A 17,447-nucleotide genomic window follows, 5' to 3' on the forward strand; every position below is an offset into this window, starting at 1 on the left:
TCAGAACGTGTTAACAGATCGTAGCGGACCGTTTTGCGAGCTGTTTCATTTCATGTTGAGACCCTGCTCTTTCTCAGGAGGATGCTGTTGGGTCTGGACTTGCTGTACTTCAGTGAATGGCCGCCTGTTTGCTTTAACTAGTGTACCTTAGTTACCTTTTGAATCTGCTATAGCTCCCTGCAGACTTAGCCTGGTTATTATCCCAGGTTATCTTAAGCTCTGACTGGACCTGCTGTGACAAGCCGCTGTGTTGCATTAGCGCCTCACTGCTAGGCTGCGGAAATATCTGCATTCACCTGAGGATTAACCCGTGTGTGTGTGTGTGATGCTCTTCCCTTTATGATGTGAATTTAGACATTACTAACAACTAATCTGTTATTCAATTCTTCTACATCTACTCCCAATCATGCACCTTTCTATGCAGGTTTTGCAAGACTTTATGCATGAACACCCGAGAATCAGAAACAGGTTTATTGCCAGGTAGGTTCGCACATACTAGGAATTTGACTTGATGTCATGGTGCATACATGAAATATAAAAAACAAGAACTAAGTAAATGTACTCAAGTACTGTGCTAAAGTACATTTTTGAGGTACATGTATTCCATTACATCTTGGCAGCAAATATTGTACTTTTTACTGACTTTATTTGAATAGTTACTTTTGCAGGTTCATTTAATTAATACAACAATTAAATCCACTAGTACATTTGAACGTACTATTATGGATGGAGATATCGGGCAATATACAGAGTAATCAATGTTCCTTTTTAACAGCTGCAACATTAATATGAAACGCACTTGAATGCATCACTCATTATAGTCCACTCATAATATATGGCCACTTTGGATTTGGTACTTTTTGATGCCAATACTTTTGTACTTTTACTTTACTAACATTTTGAATGCAGGACTTTTACTTGTAACTGAGTATTCCTACTCTCTGGTACTTTTACTTAAGTACTAGATCTGAGGGTTTCTTCAACCACTGAACACCAACCGCCCCAAATGCTGTTTTTATACAATAATCTTTCACTTACATGCTGTTTACTTTGCATTACGCTGCTGAGGCTTTCTGTGTGTATTCCTCTGTGATGAAGTGAGGACAAGCAGGACTCAGTTATGTCAAATTCTCATCTCCAACACTTGCACGACATGTACACACACCCACACACACAACCCCTGTGCACTTACATACAAACACACACATGTTTCTCTCCTCTGTAAAAACACATGCACATCACACACACATAGTCACTTTGAGTTCCAGGACTCTGACAACCTGTAATCTCCTTTAATCCCTTCATTATGTTTTTGTTTTCCTTTCCCCCTGTTTGGGGAAAAAGGTGAATGCAAACAGGAATTCCGGCGTACAAAGAAAAACACACCGCCTCAGGCTGAGAAAACAAGAGCAGGGAACTTTTTTTTTTGTGTTGGGGAAGAGAGGAGGGACACTTGTGTGCATGTGAGCATCGCTATTTGGCAAGAAGAAGAGAGGCCGCATTGTTCGTGTGTGTGTGTGTGTGTGTCAGTCACATGCTGACGGGCAGACGGAGGGGTCGTCTCTCTGCGGGTCACTGACTCTCAGGTCCGACGGCCGCCAATAACCCGCTGTGTACATTCTTCAAATCTTCAAATGTTTTTCGCTTTTGTGTCTCTGAATGTTTTGCTTTGTGTATCTGATGGCCTTGTGTTTAGTTGGATTGGCTTTGTTTCCACAAACAGCTCCTGTTACGAGGAATTTTAGTTTTGCGTCAGTCCTTATTTATTATGCGTTTAAGCTGAATTCCACATGTGCACCAAACAAAGCTGTCCTTTGGACAGGCAGATGAGCTGCCTGTAGTGTTTGACATTTGATGGATAGAACATCTGTGTTGGAGTAGCTTTAACCTGGATTCACCTGGAGATCTCCTTAATGTATAGAGCTCTTAAAATCTAAGCTCTGACTTTATGTTTCTAAGTCCTGTTAACCACTGTTTTACCAGGTTTAACGACGACCCCTATTTAAAGCTAAAAGTGTATTTCTTGTTGGAGAATCATCTGGACCACACAAGGCAGGGATGATACATATTGAACCATTTTAATGCTCCATAACATTGGGGCCGTGGAAATCTTAATTTCAGCAATCAGGTGTGTGTGTGAGTGTGTGGTAACTTGTAGCGTGCCTGCTCCTCCACCTGGAATTCATTACAACTCTGGGGGATGTTTATTTTCTCTATTAATCTGTGTTCCTCTATTATCAAGAGCTCCATCAAAACTGCCCCCAAACGACTGCCCTGCAGGCACGCTGGCATCTACACACACAGATATAAAAGATGCATTTAACCGCATCACAACATTAAACCTGCACATTTATCTGTTTCCCCCTATTGTGTGTGTGTCTTTGCATATGTTCTCCCACTGTAGTGTGTTGTAAAGACTTCACATTTGATGGTGGTTCAACGTGCCCTCAGGTCTTTTAAGCGTTGGCGTGTTGTGATAATGTCAAAAACAACTGAACTTTATACTGGCATTCTTCATTGTTTAGTGTATACAGAAGTGAATTCTTCCCCCAGATGAAAGCAGCTTGTGGAAGCATGAGCATATGTCTTCCATTTACCCACCGTGATTCTGACCTTTTCTACAAATGTGTGTGTTTTGATGTGTACTTTCAGCGCTTTATGAGGCCGCAGGATCTGCAGAACCTGAACATGCACTCACTTTGAGGGATGTTGCCAGATTGAGTCATTTTCAGAATCAAGGAAAAGGAAAAACTCAACCCCCCCCCCCTCTGTGTCTCCTCGCAGGCGACCCGAGCCAAGCTGACCGCTCACTGCTCGTCCCTGGGCGACTCTCTGGGGAAGGAGAACGAGCTGGCGCTGATCATCGACGGCCAGACGCTGAAGTACGCTCTGTCCTTTGAGCTGCGCCAGGCCTTCCTCGACTTGGCGTTGTCCTGCAAGGCTGTCATCTGCTGCCGGTAGGGAAGACTCATCCATCACACACAGAGATTCACTTACACGAGCAAGCTTTGGTCATCCACAGGGTATATACACGCATTTTGGAAGTCTGAATTCACACAAAATATACAATTCAGTGGTCTTTTAAAAGGGCCTTTTTACACTTTTCCCTTCCTGTAACTAAACAAAAATAGGGTCTGCAGGAAGTCTAGACAAAAGTCTGGAATTGTAATCCATTAAAGGGTCAGGCACCAGTTGTTGGATCAACATTTAGAGATACACAGGATGATTTATATGCTGTGGAAAACCCCCTCTGGGCAGAGAAAATGTGCAGGCTCCAAGCAAATTAAAAACTTTCAATGCAGTATTTTAACATACAAAGTCTTTGTCACGCAGACCCTTGTTTGGTGTGTGGTGTGTATGGGTCGTTGGTTGCACATGGTCGGCACATGAAGGCGTACGATAAAAGCCTTTCCACTGCACAGCAGGAGGAGACACACTACACTGCATGGAAATGTCAAAGCAATGACTCACTAACGGGTGGCACCCCAGGAATGGGCACCAACACACACTCAGACACACACATTGTCATTATACTGTACATTTCCATTCATACACTGCACTCTGTTCATAGAATGTTTACGCCGTGTTCCCTTTTTTGGTCATGTTCCACTCCGGCACCAGCTGTGATGTTTAACAAAAGACTTTCCACACGGCGTTTATGTGTGTGTGCGGCCAGAAGGGAAGTAATTGACTCTCCCTTACATATCCAGGCCATATCCGGACTCAGTCTCTCAGGCCTTGTGAACAGCCACTTGCTTCCTTTCCTCTTTCCTTCCCTCCATCCTCCCTTTCGTTGAACTGCTTCATGCTGGGATCAAACATCAATGTTTCCAGCTTGTGCAAAAGAGGCAATTGTAGGTATTCACATGTAAAGGAGCGTACTTGAGATTATTATAATATCCTTAATCTTCATTAGGGTACCTGAGGTTAGATTTAAATGTATTTGACATCCCACAATGCCTTGGGAGGTCCCGACCTGCACTTTGGGAACCAGCGCTGTAGGTGATTCCCAATGTAAGTGTGCTATAACACTATTAATAAGGAGCCTGTCCTTAATGAGCGTTAGCTTTAAGACTTAAAAGGATCGCACCTCCTGTATGTGTTGTTCCGAAATGTTGGAATGTGTGTTTGTCTCGGGCGCACTCGTACGCTTGGCTTCCTGACTTCACTGTGCGCTTGTTTATAGGAGGATTTAGCAGCTGCTTATTTTCTGCTCAGTTCCACCGTGAAGAGCACTGGGAGCCTTTCATCTCTCCAACGCCACTTTACACAATCCCAGACTCTGTGAGCGGTGTTTAGAGCAAAGGTAGAGCGGCGGGGAGATAAAGAGAGATTTGTGGTCGGAGGCCAAGAGACTCAGGCAGACACACACTCTCTCACTCTCACACACTCACACACACTTTAGCAACAAAGAGCAGAGGTCGATCCCATCCTTCTGCAAGAATCTGCTGAGGTTTTCCCCTTTTGGCTCGTGGGGGGAAGTGAGTGTGTTTGTGCGTGTGTGTAAATGTGTGGTTACGCACACGCCTATGTATGAATACTAAGCAGACCACCCAGCTCTGTGATTCCAGCTTGACCGGCACATGATCCTTCTTACATATTCATAGAAGAGAGACTGTGTGTGTGTGTGTGTGTGTGTGTGTGTGTGTGTGTGTGTGTGTGTGTGTGTGTGTGTGTGTGTGTGGTGTGTGTGTGTGTGTGTGTGGTGTGTGTGGTGTGTGTTGTGTGTGTGTGTGTGTGTGTGTGTGTGTGTGTGTGGTGTGTGATGTGTGTGTGTGTGTGTGTGTGGTGTGTGTGTGTGTGTGTGTGTGTGTGTGTGTGGTGTGTGTGTGTGTTGTGTGTGTGGTGTGTGTGTGTGTGTGTGTGTGTGTGTGTGTGTGTGTGTGTGTGTGTGTGTGTGTGTGTGTGTGTGTGTGTGTGTGTGTGTGTGTGTGTGTGTGTGTGTGTGTGTGTGTGTACATCTGCTCATAATTAGATTTCACTTTATCCAAGCGCCTCGCTGCATTCTGTTTGCATGTGACTCTCCATGCAGCTGCACATTATTAGATTTTTGTAATATCATTATCTGAACACGGACGAACATGGCAGGGATTTAATGCAAGACTCTAGAGACACACACACACACGCACACACACACACACACACTCCTCTTTTTAGGAACCGTTTTGAAGTATTGTCCACACAAAAGCCCCGTGTTGATACTATCACTATCACCTAATACATCACTGAGGCTCAGATAATTACTATAATCACTGAATTGTAATGTAAATATTTAACACCTGGATTTATGCTAATCTCTAGTAATGCAGCCAACAGGCAAATGGCCTACTGTAACTCAACATGACGTAACATTTATGAATCAAATACCTCATTTTATATACACTTTTAACGTTTATCTCATACTACGCATACTGTAAGACTCTACAATTGCATGTCCTGTACTGTGGGAAATATAACTTGCTTTGTTATACAGGTGTAACCCCACTCCCAGTATCACATGTCTCCTCCTTTGTTGATATATGTGATTTCACAGCGCAGTGCAGGTAGTAAGAACAAGGCTCACTTAAGCTGTGTTCATGTGAGTGACAGACAGTAGCAAAGCATGTTATGAAAGGAGAAATGGAGAAATTCACGTATATATATCTCTTTGAAAATAGCTTTTATCCAAAGCTGCACTTTCAACAACATAAATAAAGGAAACAGGATTGTATAAATGTCTTGGTAGCATGGCAAAAATGCACGGGGATCCGATCAAAAATTCAGAATTGCTATTAAATAGAACTTGTGGTATTGTTGTAAAGGTCAAAAGATTAAAATGTGTTATTGTCATATGCACAAAGCTACAGTGTAGAAATGGCAATGAAATTCTTCTGACCTGAGCTCCTCCAACAATGCAACAAAAGAAACTTCACTTTAAATCAATGTTTAGTCCTGAAAATCCTTAACCCTTATATTTGCATTCACATATAAATATTATGTAACATTAATTGATTGGTATTTCCTAAATGACACCCATATTACGCTGTTATTAACCCCATATTTCACATTAATACCCCCCTATTACTCTGTGTTTACGTCCATGTTACACCATTGTTACACCCATATTATACCCACGTTACACCGTTATTTCACCTACAATACCCTGCTATTAGACCCATATTACACTGTTATTACGCCCATTTCACACATGGGCACAGCCTGTCAAATGACTGTATCCCATATGATACAGAAACCATTTAAGGGTTAAAGTGGTTAGAAAAAATAGATTAAATCCTGAGGAAGACCCTGTGATTAACAGCTCATGTTCTCACAGTTTATTCCATGGCAGCCGGTTGAAGAAAGTAATAATTGATGAGAAAATCACTTCCTAAACCTCCAAACGGCAAACCAACACACCAGAGGCCATGGGTTGGAGCTGTGTGTTCTCATATGTCTGCAGATGTTACACACGGCACCACAAAATGCAACACATACCCGCAGTACTTCAGCAAATGCAACACCTCCCCGTCGTCTCTCAGCCCCCCCGAGGGAGACGTCTGTAATCCAGCCTCCCTGACTCCCTCATTGTCACCGAAGACACAGAACCGGTCATGAAAAGAGGGATCAGTGATACAGGTCAAGAGGGTGGAGTACCACTGGAAGCTCCCTGAACACACACTCACACACACAACGCACCGCTGTACCACGTATAGAAACGCAGCGAGTTTTATTAGCAGAACAGTGAATCATTGTTTCCTAATTTCTGGGGAGGAGTGTGTTTGTTCCTGCCATCTTTCTTTTTACGCTTTCAACAGTTTCCCACTTTTCAGGCTTTATTCTTCGTCTCTTAATTGCTGCCATTTTTGTTTTATTTCCCGTTTTATTTCAAAATGTGTTTCTTGTTTTCCATTTTTCACAGTCTTCTTGTATTTGTACTGCTGTGTATGCCTATAACACACACACATACACACACACACACACACACACACACACACACACACACACACACACACACACACACACACACACACACACACACACACACACACACAAACTTAAGCCCCCTTTTCAAGGATCCTTCTGAGGACAATCTGCCACCATTACCATCATCTAATTTTTTATGTATAATTAATTATATTTATAGTTCATTATATGTTAATCTAATGTACAATAAAGTATTCTGAATCTCTCCTTCTCTTCTCATCGTGGCCGCAGAGTGTCTCCGCTTCAGAAGTCAGAGATCGTGGACATGGTGAAGAAGCACGTGAAGGCGATCACGCTGGCGATAGGCGACGGTGCCAACGACGTGGGGATGATCCAGACGGCTCACGTTGGAGTCGGGATCAGCGGCAACGAGGGCATGCAGGCCACCAACTCCTCTGATTACTCCATAGCACAGGTGGGACGCAGACACAGCGTAGAGACATGCAGAGGACAGTCCTTCATGCTTCATTTGGCTCGTACAGATACGTTACAGGCTTAATTTGAACGTAGATAATGGATTTATGCTCGGTCCATGCACCCTGATCAAGTGTCTTATGAGTCCTGTCCTCATCATACTGATCTTTGACATCACTGCAGAGGGAAGCTTCATTAACTTAGGGGGTCACTCAAGTGTCATTATCTAACAAGAACTTTTACAACTCTTACAATTAAGTCGATAAGAAAATCTAAAGACGTTTATGCTCCTAGTCATTTCAGGAAGTGTGCATTTGCTTTTTAATGCTAAGGTCTATTTAATGGTAGCATTTAATCAATTAAAAACGTATTTAAGATATTTATATACCATCTCTTTTCTGTTATCTGTCACCCATAACACCAACTGGACGAAACTAGCCAGAGGGTTCTCCTAATTACTGCTGAGTCCGTCTTTTCTGTCACTTTCGCTGTTTGGGTTGTTTATCTCTTAGCCTCTGGGCATCTTGCACAGCTTGCCTGTATCAGTGGGAATCCTCCACTTGTCTTGTTGCCACATTCTTAATGTTATCTCGGCTCCATTTCCAGACTAAATGTTCTTTTTACCTCTTTTTACGTCTTTTAATTATAGTAATTAATCTCTCTCTGCTCTCCTTTCCCCTGATTGGTAGTTCTGCTATCTAGAGAAGCTGCTATTGGTCCATGGGGCGTGGAGCTACAACCGTGTCACCAAGTGCATCCTCTACTGTTTCTACAAGAACGTGGTCCTATACATTATAGAGGTAACACACACACACACACACACACACACACACACACACACACACACACACACACACACACACACACACACACACACACACACACACACTCACTCAGTTACATTAACAGAGACGTTCTGCAGCTGTTTGTCGACATGGCTGACAGTGATGGACGAGCTGCCCTCCTGGTGTCTGCTTTCTGTCTCTTTTGCACACACACACACAGAAAAAAAAAAACGTGTGTTTAGATCAGCAGCGACGAGACCTTGGGTGTGTGTGAGTGTGTGTGTCAGCTGTGCTCCACCCCCTCCTCACCCTGTGTCTCACATTAAGGATGCCAGCAGGTGCAGGTCCTCATGGGAGACTACTGTCCCGCTCACACCACTACAGCGTGCGTGCGTGTGTGTGTGTGTGTGTGCCTGTGTGTGTGTGTGCCTGTGTTTGTGTGTTTCCATGATTATCTCACATGATTGGCTCCCTGCGGGGCGCTGTGGGCCAAAGGTTAGAGACTGTCTCTGTCCACTTAGTGGAGACAGAATAAGGGGGATGGGTGTGTGTGGGTGTGTGTGTGTGTGGTGTGTGTGTGTGTGTGTGGTGTGTGTGTGTGTGTGTGTGTGTGTGTGTGTGTGTGTGTGTGTGTGGTGTGTGTGTGTTGTGTGTGTGTGTGGGTGTGTTGTGTGTGTGTGTGTGTGTGTGTGTGTGTGTGTGTGTGGTGTGTGTGTGTGTGTGTGTGTGTGTGTTGGTGTGTGTGTGTGTGTGTGTGTGGTGTGTGATTGAAAAAAAGTCAATTCCAGGACAAGAAGAAAATAAAATACCAAAGGAAAGTTAAAAAAAATGCGTCCATGTTCAGATTACAATACGGTTTAATTTCTCATTCTATCTTTAAATCGAATTTCTCTTTTTTCGGGGCATTTAGTGCCTTAAACGTAACCGCCCTGAGACAAAGACTTGTGAAACACCACAGAGCTCCTGCAGATAACTGAAGGATAATACATGAGAAATGGGGGGATTAACAGGCGGGGACAGGCAGCAGGAGATACACTCACTAATAATGAAAGGAGGTTGTGAAAGAGTGAGATTGCAGGGAGCCACAGGAGAAAGGAGTGAGTAGGAGTGAGAGTCATGGCAGACGGACAAATTGAGACAGTGGTTAGATGCGTTATTAATCCCTTGAGACACACTGAGGAGGGGGTCAGAGGTCAATAAGGATGGACTGCAGAGTCAGAGCATTTTTACTATTTTATCTTCTAATTCCAGCATTTGGTGTGTGAAGAAGCTGTAAATATGCTAAGCTAACGTCTGAAGTACTCAACGCTCTGAAAGGCTCTCAATGTGCTTTGTCTCCTCTTTGCCGTTTCCACATGTGTTTGAAAAATGACTCAATACTGGATCTGAATGAATATGCCAGTGAAATAAAGGGGCCTGTGTGTTGTCCCTGCAGGCTGGCAGGGTGATGCAGTGCTGGTACTTCTGGCTGGGTCTGATCCTGGTGCCGGCTGCGTGTTTACTCAAAGACTTCGCCTGGATCGCGTAAGTAGAACACATTTAATATAAATACGTGGGAAATCCATACTGAGGCTATTTAGCTGAAGCGAGGCGTTTACATTACCCATATTGAGTCTGTGTCAACACTCATCTGCACTTTATGTTATGAGTCACACGTGTCGGAAAAGTAACACTCAAAGTTCCCTGCATGATGTCTGACGGGCTTCTTCCTGCTCTCAGCACCCGGCGCACGGTGAGGAAGTCTCTGCTGGAGGAGGTGCAGGAGCTGGAGGCCCGGGCTGTGGACCCGGGGGCCGCCGTGCTGAGGGACGCCAGCGGGCGCAGGTATGCACAGTGCTGAAGAGCATCATGGGATCACACCTACATCATATTTTTTATGATTTATTTCAAGGTGTTTTAATCCAAGTGTTAGCCATTATGTTTTTATATTAGCACTGAGGCCACTATGTTGGGTACGACTGTAACATTTGATGCAACTCAATACAGCAGCACAGTATGACATGTTATCTTTACAAAGATTTAATAACGTTTTGATTGACTCTGTCAGAGAGGTGTTAATTTAAAGAGGCCCTATTGTGCTTTTGGGGGTTTCCCTTTCCTTATATAGGTTTTAGTGCATGTAAATGGTCTGCAAGGGCTCAAATCCCGGTGTTCCCTCCAGATGAAGTTTCTTTATTATGCTATTGTACGTGATAGGCTAAGGGGCGGGACATCTCTAAGCGGTTGACCAATCACAACAGAGCAGACCAGAGCTTTTTGGACATTAAAGCATGGACACATGTCACAGTAGAGAAACAACATACTGATATACACCTGAACATCAGCAGGAGAGGACTCTTTAAAGTAGAGACACTACATACTGATATACACCTGAACATCAGCAGGAGAGGACTCTTTAAAGTAGAGGGCACTACATGCTGATATACACTGAACATCAGCAGGAGAGACTCTTTAAAGTAGAGGCACTACATACTGATATACACCTGAACATCAGCAGGAGAGGACTCTTTAAAGTAGAGACACTACATACTGATATACACCTGAACATCAGCAGAAGAGGACTCTTTAAAGTAGAGGCACTACATACTGATATACACCTGAACATCAGCAGGAGAGGACTCTTTAAAGTAGAGACACTACATACTGATATTCACCTGAACATCAGCAGGAGAGGACTCTTTAAAGTAGAGACACTACATACTGATACTACACCTGAACATCAGCAGGAGAGGACTCTTTAAAGTAGAGACACTACATACTGATATACCACCTGAATATCAGCAGGAGAGGACTCTTTAAAGTAGAGGCACTACATACTGATATACACCTGAACATCAGCAGGAGAGGACTCTTTAAAGTAGAGACACTACATACTGATATACACCTGAACATCAGCAGGAGAGGACTCTTTAAAGTAGAGACACTACATACTGATATACACCTGAACATCAGCAGGAGAGGACTCTTTAAGTAGAGACACTACATACTGATATTCACCTGAACATCAGCAGGAGAGGACTCTTTAAAGTAGAGACACTACATACTGATATACACCTGAACATCAGCAGGAGAGGACTCTTTAAAGTAGAGACACTACATACTGATATAAACCTGAACATCAGCAGGAGAGGACTCTTTAAAGTAGAGGACACTACATACTGATATACACCCTGAACATCAGCAGGAGAGGACTCTTTAAAGTAGAGACACTACATACTGATATACACCTGAACATCAGCAGGAGAGGACTCTTTAAAGTAGAGACACTACATACTGATATTCACCTGAACATCAGCAGGAGAGGACTCTTTAAAGTAGAGACACTACATACTGATATACACCTGAACATCAGCAGGACAGGACTCTTTAAAGTAGAGACACTACATACTGATATACACCTGAACATCAGCCAGGACAGGACTCTTTAAAGTAGAGACACTACATACTGATATACACCTGAACATCAGCAGGAGAGGACTCTTTAAAGTAGAGACACTACATACTGATATACACCTGAACATCAGCAGGACAGGACTCTTTAAAGTAGAGACACTACATACTGATATACACCTGAACATCAGCAGGAGAGGACTCTTTAAAGTAGAGACACTACATACTGATATACACCTGAACATCAGCAGGAGAGGACTCTTTAAAGTAGAGACACTACATACTGATATACACCTGAACATCAGCAGGAGAGGACTCTTTAAAGTAGAGACACTACATACTGATATACACCTGAACATCAGCAGGAGAGGACTCTTTTAAAGTAGAGGCACTACATACTGATATACACCTGAACATCAGCAGGAGAGGACTCTTTAAAGTAGAGGCACTACATACTGATATACACCTGAACATCAGCAGGAGAGGACTCTTTAAAGTAGAGACCACTACATACTGATATACACCTGAACATCAGCAGGAGAGGACTCTTTAAAGTAGAGACATTACATACTGATATACACCTGAACATCAGCAGGAGAGGACTCTTTAAAGTAGAGACACTACATACTGATATACACCTGAAAAAAAGCAGAATAGGTCCTCTTTAACACATTTAATACCAAAAAAGGTCATAATAAGCCTCTTTAAGGATAACATGTGGCAGAACTGCTGTATTGTGTTGCATTAAACTCTATAGATGGACCCAATAAAGTCACCATAGCAGGTATGTTTGTGGAACTAAATGTATTTCTAACTCCCCGGTGGCGTCGTCCACAGGGCCGAAGCCAAGGCTGAGGTCCCGTAGAGCCCCAGCTGTCACATGATCACAGAGGTAGTTTTTGGGTTTACTGTGTGACCTCAAACGACTCTGGAGTGACCTTCACCTGTTTCCCCACTAAATTAGTTCACACCTCCCTCTGTTTATCTTTCATTAAATCAATCCTTCCCCTTTATCCTCCGTTTCATTTTTACATTTCATTTCTCTGCTTATTTCCATTTCTCCTCCATTCCTTCATCTGTGGATCACAGGTGGCTCAATGTGAGCTGCTGTACAGACCTGGTGTGTTTCTGGATGTGTTTGTGTTTCTCCGTGTGATGTCGTCGTGTTGTGTCACTAGAGTTAGACGACAGTCTCCTAAAAAATACACTTTTGATTAAAAGTTACATACGTTTTTTTAAATGAAAAAAGTAAGTCTTTTTGCACTGTGATACGAATACTTGTATTAAATGAAGCGTCTGAGTACTTTCTCCACCACAGTTTGCCAAAAAGGATCATTTTTATAATATTCTGCTAATATGACTCATTATAATAAAGATGCAGCTGTTAGTGAGTCACAGAGAAAGCTTCTCTCTCAGTTAGCATGAGGTGTGTTTTCAAGGTAGCCAAACTGCTGCCCCACACAAGGCCCCGTCCCCGACTAACCCTGCTTGTAAAACCCAGAAAAAAAAGGAAATGGGTCGTCTCCAAAGCAATGGAGCAGAAAGGGGGAAAAAGCACATCTGTGTTTGTAGTTGGTAGGCATGGGAAAGGTAGGGAGAGCGTCTCGAGGGGAGAGTACATCCCTGGGCTTTTTTATATCACAAAGGAACATTAAAGAACTGAAGCATGAGCCTTTCCTCTGCTCGTCCTGCACCATTTATTATTTTATCATACACTCAGCACTGTCATCTATCTAGCAGACATTTAAAACTTCTATAGGAAACTTCAGAGCCGCTCTGCTGGTTTTTTTATTTAGAGATTGTTCGTCACATACAGTATGAGGAGTTTCCAAATCCTAACCTTGGGAAGGCTGGCTGAGGTCCATCACGACTCCGTTGATCATCTCAAGAGCCAGCGTGGTGTTAGTATAATGCTCCCAGGGCTGATGAGTGTAGAAAACGTATTATTTCAAGGGACGTGGCTACTGCTCATACTGTCCACACATTAACATCCAACGCCTCTGCTTAATAACTTTAATAGCTGTGTGTGTGTGTGTGTGTGTGTGTGTGTGTGTGTGTGTGTGTGTGTGTGTGTGTGTGTGTGTGTGTGTGTGTGTGTGTGTGTGTGTGTGTGTGTGTGTGTGTGTGTGTGTGTGTGTGTGTGTGTGTGTGTGTGTGTGTGTGTGTGTGTGTGTGTGTGTGTGTGTGGTGTGTGTGTGTGTTGTGTGTGTGTGTGTTGTGTGTGTGTGTGTGTGTGTGTGTGTGTGTGTGTGTGTGTGTGTGTGTGTGTGTGTGTGTGTGTGTGTGTGTGTGTGTGTGTGTGTGTGTGTGTGTGTGTGTGTGTGTGTGTGTGTGTTGCAATATCTGGAAAGGGCTTAGTTATTTTTGGTCACAGGAGGAGAGGAGCCGTGACGGCGTGTGGTCTCCGAACACAGGATCCAGTCTTCTGCTCGGAAAGGGGGAGAAGGAGAGGAGAGGAGAAGGAGAGGAGTAGGAGAGGAGAAGGAGAGGAGTTGGGGGGCGGGGGAATAGTTTACTGTGGATGTCCTGTTAGCCTGCAGCCACTTTATGACTTTCCGTGGGTTAAATTGCATAGTCAGGAGCCGTCGGTATCCAATCCCAACGTTCTGGATTTGAATCCCCTCATATTCGGTTTGCTCATGATCTGAGAAGGAGAAATGCACTTGAGCTTACATCCTTAAGTGTCTTGCTGAAGGACAGTTTGAGGGTGAGAGATTGTCTCTGGGAAATTAAGACATTAGTTTGATTTAAATGTCTTTTTAAAAAGCAGCAAAAATGTTTCACCAAGACATCGATATGACCATTCCCCTGTAGCTTGTAATGGTGTTGTGCGGTAGTGTCAATAGTGATGATGGTCTCTCTTTGATGGCTGATGATTTAGTATTGATGTTACTGATCTGTCTTCCCTTTCTCTTCAGTCTAAACGAACGAGCCCATCTGCTGACAAGAGTCTTTAGAAAAGCGCCTTCAACCGTGGGACGCTCCAACTCGGTGCAGCAGACTGTGTCACGTGAGTGTCCTCTCACACATACTGTAATAATACCATAAAACAGTTGGGTTTCTCTATTGACCCGTTTGTGCATGAAATAAAGTCTTAAAGTAGGGATGGAGAAGAAGAGAAGAAAACAGTGTGTAGAGTCAGTGTGTTAGCTTCTGAACTTATTCAGGGTGTCATTTGAGAAGCTGGTAAACTATGCAGAGAGGAAGAGAGAAAGGCGTGTCTGTCTTGTGTCGCCAAGAAACAAGAAATTGTCAAAAGAATTCCCAGTTTTTGGAAAGAAACACACAAAGTTATGCAAACCAACAATACACACATATTTGGTGTAGGTTCTTTTAACATCTGTTTGTTAGTGGCATAGAAATACAGCAAAACAGACAAGACGAAACATCGGACTAACACGATATCTGAAATGCACCACAGTTAATCCCATAGGTTAAAAGGTGATACTTCTATTCGTAAATCACACATGCCACAGGTTCTGTGAAAGAGTCCCTCTCTGTATGACATCTGATTTGATCTCGATGTAAACATTTCCTAATTCCTTTTGGCCGCATATCAACCGTTGGGAACTTTCCAGATGTTCAGGATCGTAGCAGCAGTTTTGTTGCTTTATTTTTCAAATGACAAATACAACAGAAACAGATCAAAGACTAAACGGGGGACCACACTACTCCCAGCGATGTTCACAGATCTCTGCTTCGGTTCTTAGACAGTAGGTCAGTATTTCCATAGTATATACGTACAGCCACTGACCCAGTCCAGGAGGGTCATTTTAAAAACAATCTTTCTTTTCAATTATACTATCTGGAATCAAGCCCGAGTGCATAACCCCGGGGTCACAGGGCATCTCAGTAACCCTGACCCAAAATGTATGTACTTTTACACATGACCTTATGGTAATTTCTTAAGCACACAAACACCAGAAGAACTGAAGTAGAGAGCAGTTGTACTTTCCTTTAATACATCAACAAGTCATTTAAACGTCTCCCCCCCCCCCCCCCCCCCCCCCCCTTGTCTCTGTGCAGATGGATACGCCTTCTCTCAAGAGGAGCACGGTGTGGTGTCCCAGTCCGAGATGGTCCGCTCCTACGACACCACGCGCGAACGCCCCAGCCTCTAGCCCCACCCCTGACCACGTCTTCAGCTCACCGCTAGCAACGGTTACCAAGGTGACAGTGGAGACAGACTCATGTGACACCCTCCCGCGGGTGACTGACCCCCTGCTGTGGCCTTACTGGAACTGGACCCTCGCCCGGGGGAGGGGCTCACGGTCAGGCGTGGAGGCCGTAGACTCGAGAGAAGGCCGACTATACGGGAAAAAAAACACTAAGCTACACAGGCATGAGCCATCATAACCACGCACAGACATGACGAGTCAAACTCAGAGACTGCTCCTCATATCCGTATACCCTTCAGACTGGGTTTGCTCCATGCCACTGTGTGTATATCCCTACGTGTGTGTGTATCCGCCTGTGCATGTGTGTGTGTACGCGTTGGCGCTGCCGTGTTTGTGTGCATGTGTGTGTATTCGCTTCATCTCGTCTCAGGAGGTGGGTTTAGCTTGTCTGTCATCACAGGAGGGGAGGGGAAGTCAAAATAAACACACACACTGATGAATTCCTTGAAAAGAGAGGGAGGGAAGGACCAGTGCCGTGAACCCCCCCCCCCCCTCCACCCCCTTCTACTGATCGCAGCAGCGAGCCTCACTGCCAAACACCACAGAGATGCCACTGAGGCTGAACGCCACACCGGACCACCACCCTGCTGCTTATATCTCCCCCATTATCTCCATATCTCTCCCCCATTATCTCCGTATCTATCTCCCCCCCTGCTCTGCAGCCTCCACGCATCGCCTCCCCCTCGTCTTGGCCAGTTTTTAAATAAAATCTTCGTTTCCGGTTGTTGTTTTCCGACCACTCCTGTGATTCCTGATGTCAGCTGACAGGCATTAGAGCTTCCTCCTTCACTTGTGTTGGATTTCCACTTTCAACTGGATGTTTTTTTTTCTTTTTTTATCATTATTATTATTATTAAAGTGGACATTAATGTGTAATTTGTTTTCCTATTTTCATTCATGCCTGTTTTTGTACTCATAGAGGGAATATTTTACTTGAACTAATACAGAAACAGAAGGGATCTGATAGAGACTGGATCATGTGTTGCTCTGGCTCTGGGATGGGTGTGAATGTAGCGTCCAGTGTGTGAGAGTGAGTGTGTGTTTGTGTGAGAGAGAGGACACTGATTCAGGAATGCAAGTGAGAAAGAGTGAAGGGTGGGAGAAGGGGGTTGTCCATCCAAGTCCTATTCATTAAATCTAATCAATCCATGGCCTGAACCAATGTCTCTGTGTCTTCACTGTATGCTGTCATGTGATCAGGTGTGTGTGTGTGTGTTTTTATTCAGACTCTGGCTTCATAAAGTTTGCAGCTCAGACTCCTATTGTGAACTCAGAAATGTTGAGTACACCAAAGTTTTATGTTAGAAATGTATAGTAGGCCTACGGGTCCCCAGCATATAGAAACTACCGGATGCTGACCTGCAAATGTTGGGCAAAAAAATTGTCCACAGTTGAGGTTATACTTTTCATCTTGTGCTCTCAATATCCAATGGTTAAAACACTACTCATAATCCCACCGAGAGTGCAGATATAGACACTTTCTGGTTAAAATTTACATTTCTGTATCCTGAAAATGTCAGAAATGGACCCAGCATCCCCAATAACCCCCAAAACCACACCAAAATTGACCAAATCGGCCAAGCCATTTTTAACTGCATAGGCTATAATGCAATTTAAATCTAATTTGCTCAACTTTATCTGCTAATTGTGCAAATTGCCCAAAATATGCAAGTTAGCGTCAGGCAGTTTCTATGTGCTGGGGACCCCTACTATACAT

At 43.8% G+C, this 17,447-nt stretch overlaps 1 protein-coding gene across 1 annotated transcript in view; it reads left to right on the top strand.

Annotated features, from left to right (window-relative positions):
- Positions 1 to 16,888, top strand: part of atp8a2 (ATPase phospholipid transporting 8A2) — a 57,779-nt gene extending 40,891 nt beyond the window's left edge. Inside the window, exons 25-31 of the mRNA XM_034229660.1 lie at positions 2,785 to 2,957; positions 7,195 to 7,378; positions 8,067 to 8,177; positions 9,598 to 9,686; positions 9,882 to 9,986; positions 14,471 to 14,562; positions 15,579 to 16,888. Of these exons, the coding sequence (XP_034085551.1) occupies positions 2,785 to 2,957; positions 7,195 to 7,378; positions 8,067 to 8,177; positions 9,598 to 9,686; positions 9,882 to 9,986; positions 14,471 to 14,562; positions 15,579 to 15,673 (849 nt within the window). The 3' untranslated portion in view covers positions 15,674 to 16,888. The remainder of the gene's footprint in view (positions 1 to 2,784; positions 2,958 to 7,194; positions 7,379 to 8,066; positions 8,178 to 9,597; positions 9,687 to 9,881; positions 9,987 to 14,470; positions 14,563 to 15,578) is intronic.
- Positions 16,889 to 17,447: the final 559 nt, after the last annotated feature.

Source organism: Gymnodraco acuticeps, unplaced genomic scaffold (assembly GCF_902827175.1).
Source record: "Gymnodraco acuticeps unplaced genomic scaffold, fGymAcu1.1, whole genome shotgun sequence".
Taxonomy (NCBI): domain Eukaryota; kingdom Metazoa; phylum Chordata; class Actinopteri; order Perciformes; family Bathydraconidae; genus Gymnodraco; species Gymnodraco acuticeps.